Below are 16,291 nucleotides of genomic sequence, written 5' to 3'. Positions count from 1 at the left end.
TAAAGTTATGGTAAGTATTACATCATGAAAATTGGTTTTACTTCAAAAACCTCAAGTTCAATCATATTAATGTGGTATACTGTATGTGTTAACGTACAGGTTCAATCACCTTCATGTGGTATACTGTATTTGTTAACGTACAGGTTCAATCCCCTTCGTGTGGTATACTGTATTTGTAACGTACAGGGTCAATCACCTTCATGTGGAATACTGTACTTGCTAACGTACAGATTCAATCACCTTCGTGTGGTATACTGTGTTTGTTAACGTACAGGTTCAATCACCTTCGTGTGGTATACTGTATTTGTAAACGTACAGGTTCAATCACCTTCATATGGTATACTGTATTTGTTTATGTACAGGTTCAATCACCTTCGTGTGGTATACTGTATTTGTTAACGTACAGGTTCAATCACCTTCATGTGGAATACTGTACTTGTTAACGTACAGATTCAATCACCTTCGTGTGGTATACTGTATTTGTTAACGTACAGGTTCAATCACCTTCATATGGTATACTGTATTTGTTAAACTACAGGTTCAATCACCTTCGTGTGGTATACTGTATTTGTTAACGTACAGGTTCAATCACCTTCGTGTGGTATACTGTATGTGTTAACGTAAAAGTTCAATCACCTTCATGTGGTATACTGTACTTGTTAACGTACAGATTCAATCACCTTCGTGTGGTATACTGTATGTGTTAACGTACAGGTTCAATCACCTTCGTGGGGTATACTGTATTTGTTAACGTAAAAGTTCAATCTCCTTCATGTGGTATACTGTATTTGTTAACGTACAGGTTCAATCACCTTCGTGTGGAATACTGTATTTGTTAACGTACAGGTTCAATCACCTTCGTGTGTTACGTTCATCGTTCAAACCTTAGCAGTATGTGCTAGAGGATAATCCATTATTATCGAACTCCGCGTATTTGATTTTCGATTTGTTTAAAGACACGAGGTTTGCCGTATATGTTTTATATTTGAAAATTAACCCACGAGAGTAAGGTAAACACGAAAATTAACCATCACGAGTTTGAGGACCTTTTATTCCATAACGTTCAGATATTATACCTAGAAACCCATACGTTTCTTTTGCGAATACATTATTCATGTTTCCGATCGGGAAAGTAATTGCAGTGAAATGTGCCGTCACAATGGAAGATGACGTCGCAAAGCATTATAACTTCAGAATTAGAAGATTGGCCAATACAATAGCTTCAACGGTGTTGTCCACCAGTGGGTATTCAAAAATATTCACCAATTTCTCACAGGTTTATCAAATGAGTAGGAAGTGGGGAAACCCTTAATAGTTGTTGGGGAAAACTGGGATAATAGTGAGTGCTAACTCACGTGAAGTACATTTGTACAATAATTACAGGTAAAGGTAAAATGACAGAAAAAAGCATTGATTACATATTGTATAATGAGTCGCGTTATGTTGTGTATAACACCACGGCTTACATTATCAGACATGTTTTTTTCTTCTTCAGATGCTGCGACTCTTGTGTCTTTTAGCGGTAACATCAGGTAAATGATGCAAGAATGAATCTGTCTATTATACTAAAACCGTCTTGTGTATTTAATGTCGCTCTCATATTACTAACGATATTACTAGGACGTAAAACACACCACAATGAAAAACAATCGGATAAACTAATGTGTACCACGTGACCTCTATAACATATCTCCAGTACTATTACTGAGGTTCACACATTGCACCACGTGACCTATATAACATATCTCCAGTACTAAAGCTGAGGTTCACACATTGCACCACGTGACCTATACAACATATCTCCAGTACTATAGCTGAGGTTCACACATTGCACCACGTGACCTCTATAACATATTTCCAGGATTATAGCGGAGGTTCACAAAATGTACCACGTGACATCTATAACATATATTAAGTGCTATCACTTAACACTTATCAGAAACACGAAATTAATTAGCTTTGTAGGTATTTAGGTATCCGAAGTGTTGAAGTCATTCCACCCAAAGGGAATATAAAACTCATTAAGAAATGTCATTCCACACAAACCTGTTTATTTTCTCTCTACGCTCCACACATATTGCTAGCAGCTTTAAGTTCAATAGAAGCAATTTAAAGTCTGTCGTCGTCTGGGCTATGGCTGACTTCAGTGTTTTATCTTAAATGAATATGTTCAACGTCAAGTAGGGTTAGAAAATTATAATAGTCTATCAGACCCATCCGTTTTTGGTCAAATGGAAATTGTGGGGATTAATCACACAAATCGCTTTGTTGCATCTCATCATACCACGAAGTTGTGTCCCAGTCTAGTCAGTGGTGATATTTGTTTAACGTTATTGTACATTTTAGAACAAGAATAAATATTTTTGAACTAATAAAAATGGGAAAATAAGTTTCAGTTTCAGTTGTTTAAAACTTTAGCAAGACTACGCGAGCAAGAAAAATGCTAAACATTAACTATATTGTTTTTAGGTTTCTGACCGAAAATTTCTCTTTCTTTTTGTGCTACTGGCGGGCGTCTTAAACAAGATACCACAGTGAACATTTGCCACCTCTGACACCAGACGCAGTTTGGTGTTCCCTTGTTATCTGTGATAACAGCATCAGTTTGGACTGATGTAATGCCGTTAATTGTTCTTGTAATACTTAATGATACTATTCGTTTGTTTGTTAAGCATCCGCGATGCCATGTTGAATCTCGCGAGAGTTTGCATAAGCAGACCTCGCTAAATCTCACGGATGTGCGTTTATTTACATTAGTTATGCTAGTTGTAGAAAAAAGTAGTTGGGCCATCAAAATAGCGAACGTATATCGGTCTGACAATCGCTTTGTTCGTGAAACTGCCACATGTAGAGTGCAATTACAGATCAGCCTTTCCGTAACCGGTGTTCATCACAGAAATAAGGAATAGTGGTCCAGATATGACCAAAATCAGTATACCAGAAATGGTGTTCCAACGTGATGGAAGTCTTAATTAATTTCAGGAAACCTCAATCGTAGAATGAACAAAAATTAACATTTTGAACTGAATAAAGTTAACTCTAGTACGTGAACCACGTGCATTCTGACGTCACCTCATTTGGATCGTTAGTAGGTTCATGGTGCTCATGGAATGAGAGCTTTGGGTTCATTGTCATAGAGATATGTAAGATTAATAACAAAACATAACTATGATTTGCAATACTTGAAAGAAATGCAGAATATTGATGAAACCGTATTTCACATTCACAATTCCTTCTTGTTTCAGTGGTTGTTGATGCCTACCGCCGTGTGTGTTACCATACCAACTGGTCACAATACAGACAAACACCGGCTAAATTCTTTCCGGAGAACATTGAATCACAACTATGCACGCACATCATCTATGCATTTGCAACTCTCAATGGTAATCACTTGAAAGCCTACGAATGGAACGACGAGAGTACTCCCTGGTCCAAAGGCTTGTACGTAAATACTTGTAATGTTACAAAACCATATGCATATTTATGACTTACTATAAGTTACTTTTGTCGGACTCCCCTCCCTTTGGTTGTTCCTACTCTGTTTTAATAAAAGGTTATTGCACAACAGGTACGAGCGGTTTAACGACATCAAGAAACAAAACCCGACCTTGAAGACTCTGCTAGCGGTAGGAGGCTGGAACATGGGCTCAGCACCCTTTACAAGGCTGGTAGCTAATGATCAAAATCGACGAGACTTTGCCACCGACACCGTCAAATTCCTCCGTACACACAAATTCGATGGCCTTGACATCGACTGGGAGTATCCAGGCAACAGAGGGAGCCCTCCGCAGGACAAACAAAACTTTCTTGAGCTCGTCAAGGTCAGCTATTACAACATCGCACATACACAATTAATACATTGTACATTATTGTATTTGTGTTTTTGTTTTAAGTTGTGGTCGTTTGCTATAAATCAGGACTGATTTACATATGTTGTGATGGTGAATATAAAGAGTCGACCATTCAATGCCATGGTGACATATACAAATTGCTCTATTCTGTCATAGAAACGACGATAATGGGCCAATTACCAACCTGATACGGAAGACATTTGACCTTCTTATGTTATAGTGACGGAGGAGTTGACCCTCTAATGTTTTTGTGACGGACGAGTTGACCTTCAAACGTTTTGGTGACGGAGAACAGTTGACGCTCTATTATGTTGGTGTAGGAATAGTTGACCCTCTAATGATGTGGTGACGGAAGAGTTGACCCTATAATGTTGTGGTGACGGAGGAGTTGACCTCTAATGTTGTGGTGACGGAGGAGTTTATCCCTCTAATGTTGTGGTGACGGAGGAGTTGACCTCTAATGATGTGGTGACGGAGGAGTTGACCCTCTAATGTTGTGGTGACGGAGGAGTAGGACCTCTAATGTTGTGGTGACGGAGGAGTTGACCTCTAATGTTGTTCCGACGGAGAACAGTTGACCCTGTACCGTCATGGTAACGAAGAAGAGTTCGTCCCCTACTGCTAGGTGATATAAGAGAGTTGACCCGCTACTCACATTGTGACGGAGGGGAGTTGACAAGTTACTATTATGCGACCGTAACACATGTTTTTTTTTGTTAACGCGGATTGCAAAAACCTTCCAAAACTTTGTAAACCAACATCAATGCCAACACGCACAAGAACATAATTACGTCATTAGTCAACGCTTAAGTGGTCACGCGTGAAAACTTACCTGGTTACCTTACATATCGTCAATAATTCGGGAGTATTATATAACCATAACATACACACACTAACTCCTGATTTGAGGGTTTCACCAAATATCATAATAACCAACACGATATTCAGAATTTTAAACCTAAGTACACATACCAAAGCAAGCTGTTTATGTATCAACTTGCTTTGAAAAGTGAATAATAACGCGGAATGTATGTCAATTATTGACATTTTGTGGTGTGTTTGAGACGACACGCGTTTTGACGTGTTGATGTTTTGATGTGTTGACGTATTGACGTATTGACGTTTTGACGTTTTGATGTTTTGACATGTTGACCTGAGGACGTTTTGACGTGTTGACGTATTGACGTTTTGACGTATTGACGTTTTGATGTTTTGACGTGTTTACGTTTTGACGTGTTGATGTATTGACGTTTTTACGATTTTACGTTTTGATGTTTTGACGTTTTGACGTTTTGACGTTTTGAGGTGTTGATGTTTTGACGTGTTGACATTTTGACGTTTTGGCGTGTTGACGTTTTGACGTTTTGACGTGTTGATGTTTTGACGTGTTGATGTTTTGACGTGTTGACGTGTTGACGTGTTGACGTTTTGACGTGTTGATGTTTTGACGTGTTGACGTTTGACGTTTTGACGTATTGACGTTTTGACATTTTGACGTATTCCTCAAATTGAAGTTAAGGAATACACTGTGCATATCGTACATAGAGCAACATTAAAAAAGACATCTGTATGTGTTAAGCCTAGAGTTTTGCCTCGACTATAATGAAAACCACCACAGTTTGTCATTTGGTTACTGTTACTTTTAGATCTATGAATTAGAACTTTGAACAAGAAAATGGATAAAACCTGTGTTTCTTCAGATTTGCAGCCATATTTCGTGCTTTTATGGTCGTAAACATCGGCGTATGTCACGGTAAAACTGCGACAGTCTCTCAAATACTCTAAACTTTCTCGAATACAGTTCAATGTGGGTAAACATGCTTCACGCTATACATTGCGTTATCGGGAGGTATAATAAGTATTTATATAATTTTTGCGGGTACAGTTTGTTTTAAGTACATGTATTGCTACATATCAAATTTTCCGAAGCATAATACAATTAGGTGTAATTTGTCCCTTGTATTTCATGTCATGCTTTTATGTAGTCTTTTTCAAAAACTTTCTTGTTCACTCCTCGTGGCGTAAAGGTTTTACGTTGGGAAACTGCGCAGAACAATTGTATTATAAGTCTTACAATACCAATAGGAGTCAGGTAGAACGGAAAATTATGATTTCTCTAAATTCGGTTCACAACCTGAAGCAAAGATTGTGATCATGTTTCATTAAGGAACCAATGACTCTACCAAGCGATATAGTAAACAAAATATGTTATTCAATATCTGCACATAATTGAATTCTTTGATCAAAATCTACATTTGCAGATAACACGTCAGACGTTCGACGCAGATGCCGCAGCGAGTGGTCAACCGCGGCTGTTATTGTCCGCGGCTGTGGCTGCAGGCAAAACAACAATCGATACGGCCTACGACATACCCCAGCTAATCAAGTACGTTTCTCATTTCTTACGTGACGTATCGCTTACGTCATAGTCATGATTTCACAGTGATGAAGTACCTTGATTACGTCTTTAAAACAGAGAATGTCTTTTGGTTCTCCCCTAAGTAATGTATGCGTATACTGAATCACTTTTCCTAAGAATGTTGACAAAAAGCTTTGTCGTTTTAAAAACAACTGATTGGCAATTGTCTGTCATACGATGAGAACATTGTCCTAAACATCACTTTGCTTGTGGAAGACCATTATCGAATAAGCAGTAAAACTGATGCCCCAGTAGACAAAGTACTGAGAGGGATTGAATAAACCACGGCTTTAACATGACCCAGGGTCACAATGTCATCAAAACTCAACAAGGTAAACCTGCAACAGATCGATTGTAACCAGCGGAGCAGAAGTCAGCCCGAATGGCATGGCCAGGAATCTCGGAAAAGTTCACGTTGCAGGTGACACGGAGGTAGCTCTCTGCTGCCTTCTTCATGTGAAAACGGATTTATGCATCCTTGCGATCGATTGAAGTTTCCCAAATTAACTCCCATGTCGAGGCGAAAATGTCCGGTTGTGTCTTTATATTGAAGCAAGAGAGGAATCTGTGTACTAAACGCTATCAGACTAGATCGATCTAAAATGTGACTCGAAGCGTCATGCGACTTCCAAACGAGATGATTTCTGGAAAAGAATCCGAAAATGCTCTACGTCATTGTGAACTCCTCGACCGTATCTTACAAATGATGATCATTTTTCTGGTTCTCCAAGAGGGGAAGGTAGAGGTAGAAAATTTGCTCTTTCGTGAAGGAAAATTCATTAACAATGGAATTCCAAGGCCCTCCGACATAACCGGCCTTTAGATATGAATGAGACTAAAACAACGACGGTTCGGGAAGTAGCGAAAGGCAGAAACGATTCGGGAACACAATTTAAATCAAATTCCTCTTCTATGAATGTTTCTTGGTGCTTTTCTTTCCCTTGACCTGGAATATCGGCTGAGACTTATCCATAAATGCAACACGCTCCGGAGGATAAACGTCACTCTACCTACACAGGACAATTGCGGGAAAGAATTGGCATGCAATTCAAAGTATTTTTATGTACGCAATTTTCACTAATTGTTCCTTTCATGTCAATAAGCTGTGTATCGGCTTTACTGGCATTTGAATATGGTTACACAAATAGTTTAAGGTTATAACATATTTCGAAAACATAACTTTCTTAATTAACGTGTCTTGCCAGACTATTTATCTTGATAATAATTTTCAGAAACAATGTTTTTTCAAACAAATGGTAGTTTTGAGAGGAAATTGAATCAGAACCTCTCTTGACTCTTTGATATTTGATATGTATGTGATTGTTTATATTGATCGCGTATCTCCCAATATTAGCCAAAGTACCCAGGTATCACTTTCAGGGTAAAATTACAATTGTTCAAGAATCTACGTGACCTTAACAGTATTTTGCGATATATGTATAGAACCAAATGCCGGAAATATCATCCTGTAACCGAAAACACAAGTGTATGATGTATATTTATGATATAGTGACAAACATTGCTGGAATGAAATTATGGTGAAAAGTAAGTTAATATTTACCTGATTGTCCAGTTTAGTGTACACTGGTGTTAGTATTTGCCTTCTACGCCTCAGACCCAGAACCATCATATGTATTCGTGTTTTTAAATGCCGAAGCTACAGAGCCATCATTAAGCTTCTGCTTTTTCAAAGGTAAGACACCACTGAACACAATGAGCCCTGAAAATGGGTTCACCAAGAGGCTCATTCACCTGCATGTTAGCATGACTAGAAGAGCGCTGATCCAGTATCACGTCGTAGAACAGCATTGAAAACTGAAGTTCTGTCACCGTCCTCATCGCGGCATTCAGGACAGACGTTCACGTCTGTTCTTCTGCATGTCCTGCCTCTCCTCGTAAGATGTATTAACTAAAGACAAATAAAGATGCCGTGAAAATAATCGCCATGCTAAACATGGAGAGAGTGGCACAACAATCCATTTTCCTTACAACTGAGCAACGACAATAGAGGAAGACGTAATAGTGTCCACAGGGCTTTAGTTCTGTCGCTCCTGAGAGCAAGGCAATATGGTCGCCTCCAAGACTGAAGAAGGAGTCGGAATGTTCTTCACCCCAAGACAACTGGCAATTATCGCCAGAAAAACACGCATACAAAAGGAGTCGATCTCAGAGTACCTGGGATACAAACATAGAATACTGTGTTCAAACACGATACTAATAAAACATGGGCGCCACTGCATCCACACTATCATTGTTAACAGCCAGCAGACTTACCGTAAAACACGTCATAACCAGACTTGTGAGGAAAACAGGAATAATGAAATACATATCACCGGAAAATATTTATATGCTGGATAACACTAACTCTATACATAAAAAAGGATCATTAGAATGTCTTATATTGTTGTACAATTTACAATTAGTTTTTGACACATTCTGGTGTCAATCCTTTAACAAGGTGCTGTTTTTATACAGGTATCTGGATATGATTAACCTGATGTCCTATGATCTCCATGGTTCATTCGAGGACCACACCGGCCACAACAGTCCGCTAAAAGCTGGCCCCATGGACGTGGGAAATGACGCTTTGCTGAATATGGTTAGTGTAATACGGTACTGTTATATTACCGAATCAAATCAGTGAGGGTAGTCTTTATGTCAACAAAGTCTAACGCCTTTAAAGGACCTTAGCTGCTGGTATACGTCAAACCCTGTACAACCAACCCTCTAAACGGTATCGGTATGAAACAAGGTAAGTGACGCTGACCATGTCCACGCGGTAACGGTATAAAACAAGATGTCACAGATATGGCGCTCACCATCAAAGGATCTTTATCAGATCCACAAAAAATGGTCTTTTACCTTATTTGCTATTCATTTTCCTTACAGGTACCCAGTCCCACGTTTGAAATCATAAATGGGAATCCTGTTTATTATTTTAACATCGTGATTTCATGTCATTTGCCACTATGGCAAATTCTATTATAAAATTGTATAACTATATGAATTGGAAGAAATTGTAATTATTACATAATTAGGAGTGTCGTCATTGAGGGATGAATCCTCATTATTGTATATCAAACAAGGGGGTAATTGGAACATACAAATACGATTTGAGAAAGATCAATCCAGCACTTTCTTATAAATATCAAGAGATAACAAAACTTAAACGTCAAAATCTAAGATAGACACCTGTCGGTCATTTTATTATATTAATTTTGAAACAGATCGATATCCCTCGCTTTTTTTTGTGTTGAGAAATAGCGATGTTAGCAATCAATATAATCAATTTAAATCAAACACGTTTGCGTCAAACAGGAATGGGCTTCCCTGGAGTATGTAAGAAGAGGTGCACCGAAGAGTATGCTTAACATCGGAATGCCTCTATACGGTCGCTCCTTTACCCTGAAGGACCCTAACAACAACGGTTTAAATGCACCCGCTCGAGGAGGAGGGAATGCCGGCCACTTTACCAGGGAGAAGGGCTTCCTCGCTTACTATGAGGTGAGATGCCCTCGCATTATAAGTATCACAATTACAAGGGAATAGGAACCCCCTGATTCTGTTTGTTACAATAGCAATGGACGTGTCTATCCTATCATTGAAATGCTTATTGATTTAAATTAAGAACACACACATAGAGCCTGCTTTGTTTTTATATTCATTTTGTTATATGAAAGTAAACGTACGGAACAAACAAAGAAAAAAACAGCGTCAAGAACCAAGGTCATTAACAATACACGAGGTCAAAATGATCACAGCGTCAGTTCACAAAGCGTTATACCTTGTACAAAAAAAGCAGTTCAAAAGAACAAAATAAACCATGCCGTCAATACACAAAGAATAAGTTCGTATTAAAACAATTACAATGTAAACCCCCCAAAAAAGCAGTAGACAAAGTCAATATTGTTATAGAAAAGTAAACATTTTCTGGATCACATGATGTGAAAACCTTGAAAAAGAGAAGTTCACAATTTTTTTTACAAATGGAATAAAAATCTTTCATGATGGGATACACAGAAATATCATTGTATCACACTAGGTAATGGTGTTGACAGTAAATGGCGTTTTTAAATAATCTTTTATTAAGTAGCATTTTTCCAAAGCTCTCGTCTCACATTATCAGTCTGTAGACGTGGCAATTAGCACACGAGTTGTATACCCTTTGTCAGTCTATAAAGGAAACTGAACAGGGACGATTTGATACTAAGGCAAATGTACGGTCTGTATTAGTATTTGGTAAGTGGCAGTGTAGGGGAGTGCTGAGGATCAGTGAACCGGGGTTGCATCAGAAGGAATGTCTAAGGCTAGATAATGTAGTCAGTGCTGGTGAACTAATACAATGCCTCCAAGTGTTTACAAACACTAGGACAGAGAAGTGTTGGACGATAAAAGTGGATCTTCCTAGGATACAGGATAGAAAAGCACTCGAGTGGATAGTGATGCTAGTCGATCTCTAAAGGGTTGTTTTTCAATTTATCTCAACGACCCATAAATAGTATAATGAATTATTTTCGCAGTCGATGAATACTTATCCCAAGGAGTTCACAAAATCAATGTCTAAGTGATAAAAATATATCCATATTTGTGGAAAACAAAGCATATTTTTGTTCCAGTTAGTTTGAGGTTTGGTACTCGTTTGGTAGAGTGACTGTACAATAGAGATTGCCACATAATTATAAACACGTGAGCTTACACATACATGTCTTTTCGTTGTAATGGTCAAATGAAAAGATACATTTCATTTCTTTAACGAATACATTTAAAATAAGCTATTGTTTTGGCAAAATCCTCAGCTGTAAGGAATAAGTTGGTAAAAATCGTAACAACTTTCTCATCATTAAAGGTGTTTGCTTTATATTTCTTCAGATCTGTAAAATGATCCCCAGTTCCACGAAGCACATTATCCAGGGAGAAGAAGTTCCGTATATCGTCCAGGGAGACCAGTGGGTGGGATATGATGACAAGGACAGTCTCCGTAAAAAGGTAATGGCTTAACTAATTCGGCCATTTATTGTTTTATTTGAAATAGCGATGAAACAAACCCACGTATCACTCTATACATTTTCGGGATCAACTTTTTTTATTGATGGATAAAAAAACTGCAAATAAGAAATGTTGCGTTTTGTTTGCATAATTTCAGGTAGACTTCATTAAAAAGGAACAGTTTGGCGGCGTCATGGTTTGGGATCTGGCCTTGGATGATTTCAGCGGATCCTGTGGAGAAGGGAAGTATCCGCTTCTGACCGCCATTAATAACGAGTTATCAGGAGTAGTAAACACCAAGTAAGCTACCATTTTATAAAAGTTCCGTGGTTTTTGTCTGGATGGGTTAAAGTCTTTATTTGGAGAGGTATAATTCTTCATGTTGTGTTCGGATGTGTACCCACGGTATACTGACCGTAAGATGTATAACAAGGGTGAAACTCCAATATTTATATTACACGAAACAAACTCAACACGGTTGTAGATGTTTCACTATGACTTGGACAGACAATACCTCTTCCAATAAGGTATATATCCATTGAACGCTCTATGAGCCAACATGTCTTGTGTTTCCATTTCACCTAATATATTTATATAATCTGCATGCTTAACAAAAATTCTTCATTCCGAATACTTATGACTGGTGACAGTTTCTGATGATGAAGTAGATGTTTAGATTTCAAGTTGAAAAGCTCTCGTCTTATCAAAATACTAAAGTTTCCTCTAACATCGAGCAGATCCAGATAAGCTTATCTGATAACGGTTTACTTGGACGAGATCTTATCAACTGTTCAGTATACATATGGCACATATGTCAGATAAGTGGTCCCTATTAGGGAAAGGGCATACGGTGATTTGTCAAATGTTCCCAAGGATAAGACAATAGATATGCCATTTTTTCTCTTTGTCATTGATTTCGTTGGTTGGGGTAACGATTCTAGTCCAGTCATTTACTATGAGTTATATTATAATCTGAAAATAGTCATTGGAGGCGTTTTGTTTTTGTCTCTACAAGACCAAGAACGCTTTCTTATTATTTTAGTTGATTCACCAAGAAGAGAGCTCAATACATTTGTCGCTCAATACAAGATACAAGATACGAGATACGAGATACAAGATTCAAGATACAAGATACGAGAAACAAGATACGAGATACAAGATACGAGATATCAGATATCAAATACGAGAAACGAGATACGAGATACAAGATACCAGATACAAGATACGAGATACGAGATACAAGATACAAGATACAAGATACGAAATACGAGTTGCAAGATACAAGATACCAGATACGAGGTACGAGATACAAGATACTAGATACCAGATACGAGATACAGATACAAGATACGAGATACGAGATACAAGATACCAGATACCAGATACCAGATACAGATACAAGAAACAGATACAAGATACCAGATACGAGATACAAGATACAAGATACAAGATACAGATACAAGATACCAGATACGAGATACAAGATACAAGATACAAGATACAGATACAAGATACCAGATACGAGATACAAGATACGATATACGAGATACAAGATACGAGATACGAGTTGCAAGATACAAGATACCAGATACCAGATACAAGATACAGATACAAGATACCAGATACAAGATACAGATAAAAGATACGAGATACGAGATACAAGATACCAGATACCAGATTCCAGATACAAGATACAGATACAAGATACCAGATACGAGATACAAGATACAAGATACAAGGCACAAGACACAAGATACGAGACACAAGATATGAGATACAAGATACGAAATACAAGATACAAGATACAGATCCAAGAAACGAAATACAAGATACGAAATACAAGATACGAGATACGAAATGCAAAATACGAGATACAAGATACAAGACACAAGACACAAGATAGGAGATACAAGATACAAGATAAAAGAAGCTTTATTTAACGTCGAATAGTGTGAACAATAAACATAAGGACTCAGGAGCTTGTATTTAGACAAACATGATAAATATAGATAATGGTAAATATGATACAAGTTAAGACAAACACAATACATGAAATAAAACAAATATCACATGAGCATATATAATTTTATTTCATCATGTGGCGCATTAATATTTTAAGGGTTTGGGAGCCCCTTACCAGCGAGGTCTGCTTAATGCGCACATCATAGTAGTTTAAGAAAGTTATAGAAATCAACCTCTTTATATACAGTACTTCAAGTTAAAATATTGAACTAGTATGTGTGAAATTTAATAGAATCATAATTGAGAAAACAATATATAACACATATTTTGTAAAATATAACTAGATCTAGTACTGGTAAGATTGGGGTACGATTTGAAAGCACTAAAATTCATGAAATTAAAAAAAAGTAGTTAAAAAGTAGCACATAATTATCAAAGATTTCAGGTTTTTATTTTCGGTAAACTACTATAATCATAGCTTGACAAAGGGACCAGTCGGTCATGAAACGTTGCGACACGTTTAATGCGTACACTGTTTGTGTGTAATGTAAAACGTTGATATAACAAACTGATGAAACGTATTAAAGATAGCTCAATGCAATAGCTTAACTTAATACCATCCTAAATGTCTGGCATCCATTATATCTACCACATTTACAGAGCACTTAATCTAATAGCCGCCTGAATACAGGCGGTATTACCAAACAACCAGACTATGACAGGTGATCTTTCTGTAAAGGGAAGTAACCCTTCTTATAGGGATATAATCCCCAACTCAATGATTATGAAGGTGAAATGCAAAACATACGTAAATGGATCGGAATGGTTGAACAAAGTGAAAGAATCCGTATACACATTGTTACACTAAATTTATATAAAAGGCTCAAGTCATGTATCAACAAAATGACTTGGCAAAGCACTTCGACTTTTTTACGATGACTGTTGTATGTAAAAAATGTCACTAATTTTTGTTTACTGCGGCGCTAATCCCAGTTATGAAATATATGTTTCATGAAATGTTTTCCCTTTTCGCTTAATAGTGTACGTTTACGTTATTTTTGCTATCAGTCCTCAAACACCAGTACCTGTAAACACCCAGTCACCTGTGCCAACAACGACAGTAGTTACTGTACCACCCAAAACAAATACCCCAGTCCACGTTACATCCGGCTCTCAGGCGTCAACAACTGGTAAGTCAATGCTAATTATAAAAAACTTTATTATAACTCAAGTTATCTCAACTTATATGAATCAATAACTTTTAAATTCCCGGATCTTACTGCACAGGGATGGAGTTGTGGGTTAAGTAGATGGGGTCGAGGGTTGCTTAATGTGGGAGGAAACCGGAGTACCCGGAGAAAACCCAGGTAGTCTGTCAGATGACCCCATACTTATTCACATTTTCCCACTGTATATTGTGCATCTGGCTTGGCCATTTTTCATATTCCAATAGGGTTTAATTATCACTTACCCAGACATTTGAAATTCTATAGTTACTGAATCAAATAGACGAGCTTTATTCTCTGTCAATGTACAAATAATCGCACATTTTTGTGTGTGTGTGTTTCATATTTATAGCCTCCCATACGCTATCCGCCACGAATAACTTCAAATGTGCAGGAAGAAGTCCAGCGTTTTACCCCAGTCCAAGCGACTGTGCAAAGTACTATATCTGTGCGGGCGGCAACGCGTTTGAAGTAGCTTGTACTTCAGGTCTTTATTTTAATCCTTCCTCCTCGTTTTGTGATTGGCCAAGAAATGTTCACTGCAACATAAGTAAGCCGCAATTCTCAGGGACACCGGCAGTGACGCAGAGGCCTATCGTAGTTATGACGACGAGGCCTCCAATGACAAATGCACCAGTCACGATCAAGCCGCTCCAAACGGCACAACCAGCTGTCAACACACCACAACCTACCAACGCACCGCAAACCAGTGCGCCAGGTAAACTCTAGATGACCTTTCTCCTTCTCCTAGCCCCTAGTCATCTTAACATAATTCTAGTACAAGTAAAATGAGGAGTACTCAGTCTACTCTATTTAATTAAACTTGTCAGTATATATATCCAGTTAACTGTCCTGAACGATAATATCCAGTCATCTTTCCCGGAAGTAAACAGTCTACTCTCCTAAACTATAACATTCAGTCCATTCTTCAGGAATTATTCATTTGATTTCACGGGAAGCATTCAGTCTACTCTCCTTAAGAAAAGTATTCAGTCAACTCTCCAGGAAATATTCAGTAAAATCTACATTTTAATTCACTAAAATTCCACTTTTGTCGTCCAATTTTATTCACATTCTTAGAATCGTAAAGTAAAGACGTGTTAGTTATCAATTGTAGTGACAAACAACACTATAGATTTAGTATAGGGGAACAGTAATATACTTTTACATGTGCTAGTAAGTAAATGTTGTTTATCTGTTGTAGCAACCAACAACAACAATATATGTGTTGGAAAAAATGACGGATACTTCCTTGATCCTCAAGATTGCGGATTTTTCTACCAGTGTTCCTTTGGCCTAGCTTTCCACGAGCCCTGCCCACCGGGCTTAAGTTTTAACGTGAACATGAAAGCCTGTGATTACAGACAGAACGTTCCTACTTGCAAGAACTTTGTCGGCTGAAAATAAGTTCAATTGTTTCTTTGATTTAAGTGAAATTCTTTGTGTATTTCATTATCTGATGCTGTATTTATTAAAAGAAAAGTGTGTATGGGACTACGATATCTTTGTGACGTTAACTAAATCATTAATGACTAGTAATTTAACTAATAATAACAGTACCCATTGAAGCATGGCTGACTAGTACCTTAACTAATAGTAAGAGTTACCATTGAAGCATGAATGACTTGTACCTTAACTAAAAATAACAGTACCCATTGAAGCATGGCTGACTAGTACCTTAACTGATAAAAACAGTACCCATTGAAGCATGGCTGACCAGTACCTTAACTAATAATAACAGTAACCATTGAACCATGATTGACTAGTACCTTAACTTATAACAACAGTTATCATTTGAGCATGACTGACCAGTACCTTAACTAAAAATAACAATAGACATTTGAGCA

General features: G+C 37.6%; 1 protein-coding gene across 1 annotated transcript in view; it reads left to right on the top strand.

The window, feature by feature from the left end:
• Window positions 1-15,944, top strand: part of LOC110441884 — a 60,059-nt gene extending 44,115 nt beyond the window's left edge. Inside the window, exons 12-22 of the mRNA XM_021485169.1 lie at window positions 1,496-1,532; window positions 3,246-3,441; window positions 3,569-3,821; window positions 6,113-6,237; window positions 8,746-8,869; window positions 9,589-9,774; window positions 11,140-11,256; window positions 11,414-11,556; window positions 14,287-14,408; window positions 14,797-15,162; window positions 15,649-15,944. Of these exons, the coding sequence (XP_021340844.1) occupies window positions 1,496-1,532; window positions 3,246-3,441; window positions 3,569-3,821; window positions 6,113-6,237; window positions 8,746-8,869; window positions 9,589-9,774; window positions 11,140-11,256; window positions 11,414-11,556; window positions 14,287-14,408; window positions 14,797-15,162; window positions 15,649-15,845 (1,866 nt within the window). The 3' untranslated portion in view covers window positions 15,846-15,944. The remainder of the gene's footprint in view (window positions 1-1,495; window positions 1,533-3,245; window positions 3,442-3,568; window positions 3,822-6,112; window positions 6,238-8,745; window positions 8,870-9,588; window positions 9,775-11,139; window positions 11,257-11,413; window positions 11,557-14,286; window positions 14,409-14,796; window positions 15,163-15,648) is intronic.
• The last annotated feature ends 347 nt before the right edge of the window (window positions 15,945-16,291 follow it).

The sequence above is a fragment of the Mizuhopecten yessoensis genome, unplaced genomic scaffold (assembly GCF_002113885.1).
Source record: "Mizuhopecten yessoensis strain PY_sf001 unplaced genomic scaffold, ASM211388v2 scaffold716159, whole genome shotgun sequence".
Lineage (NCBI taxonomy): Eukaryota > Metazoa > Mollusca > Bivalvia > Pectinida > Pectinidae > Mizuhopecten > Mizuhopecten yessoensis.
This window is presented reverse-complemented; position numbering and strand designations above follow the sequence as displayed.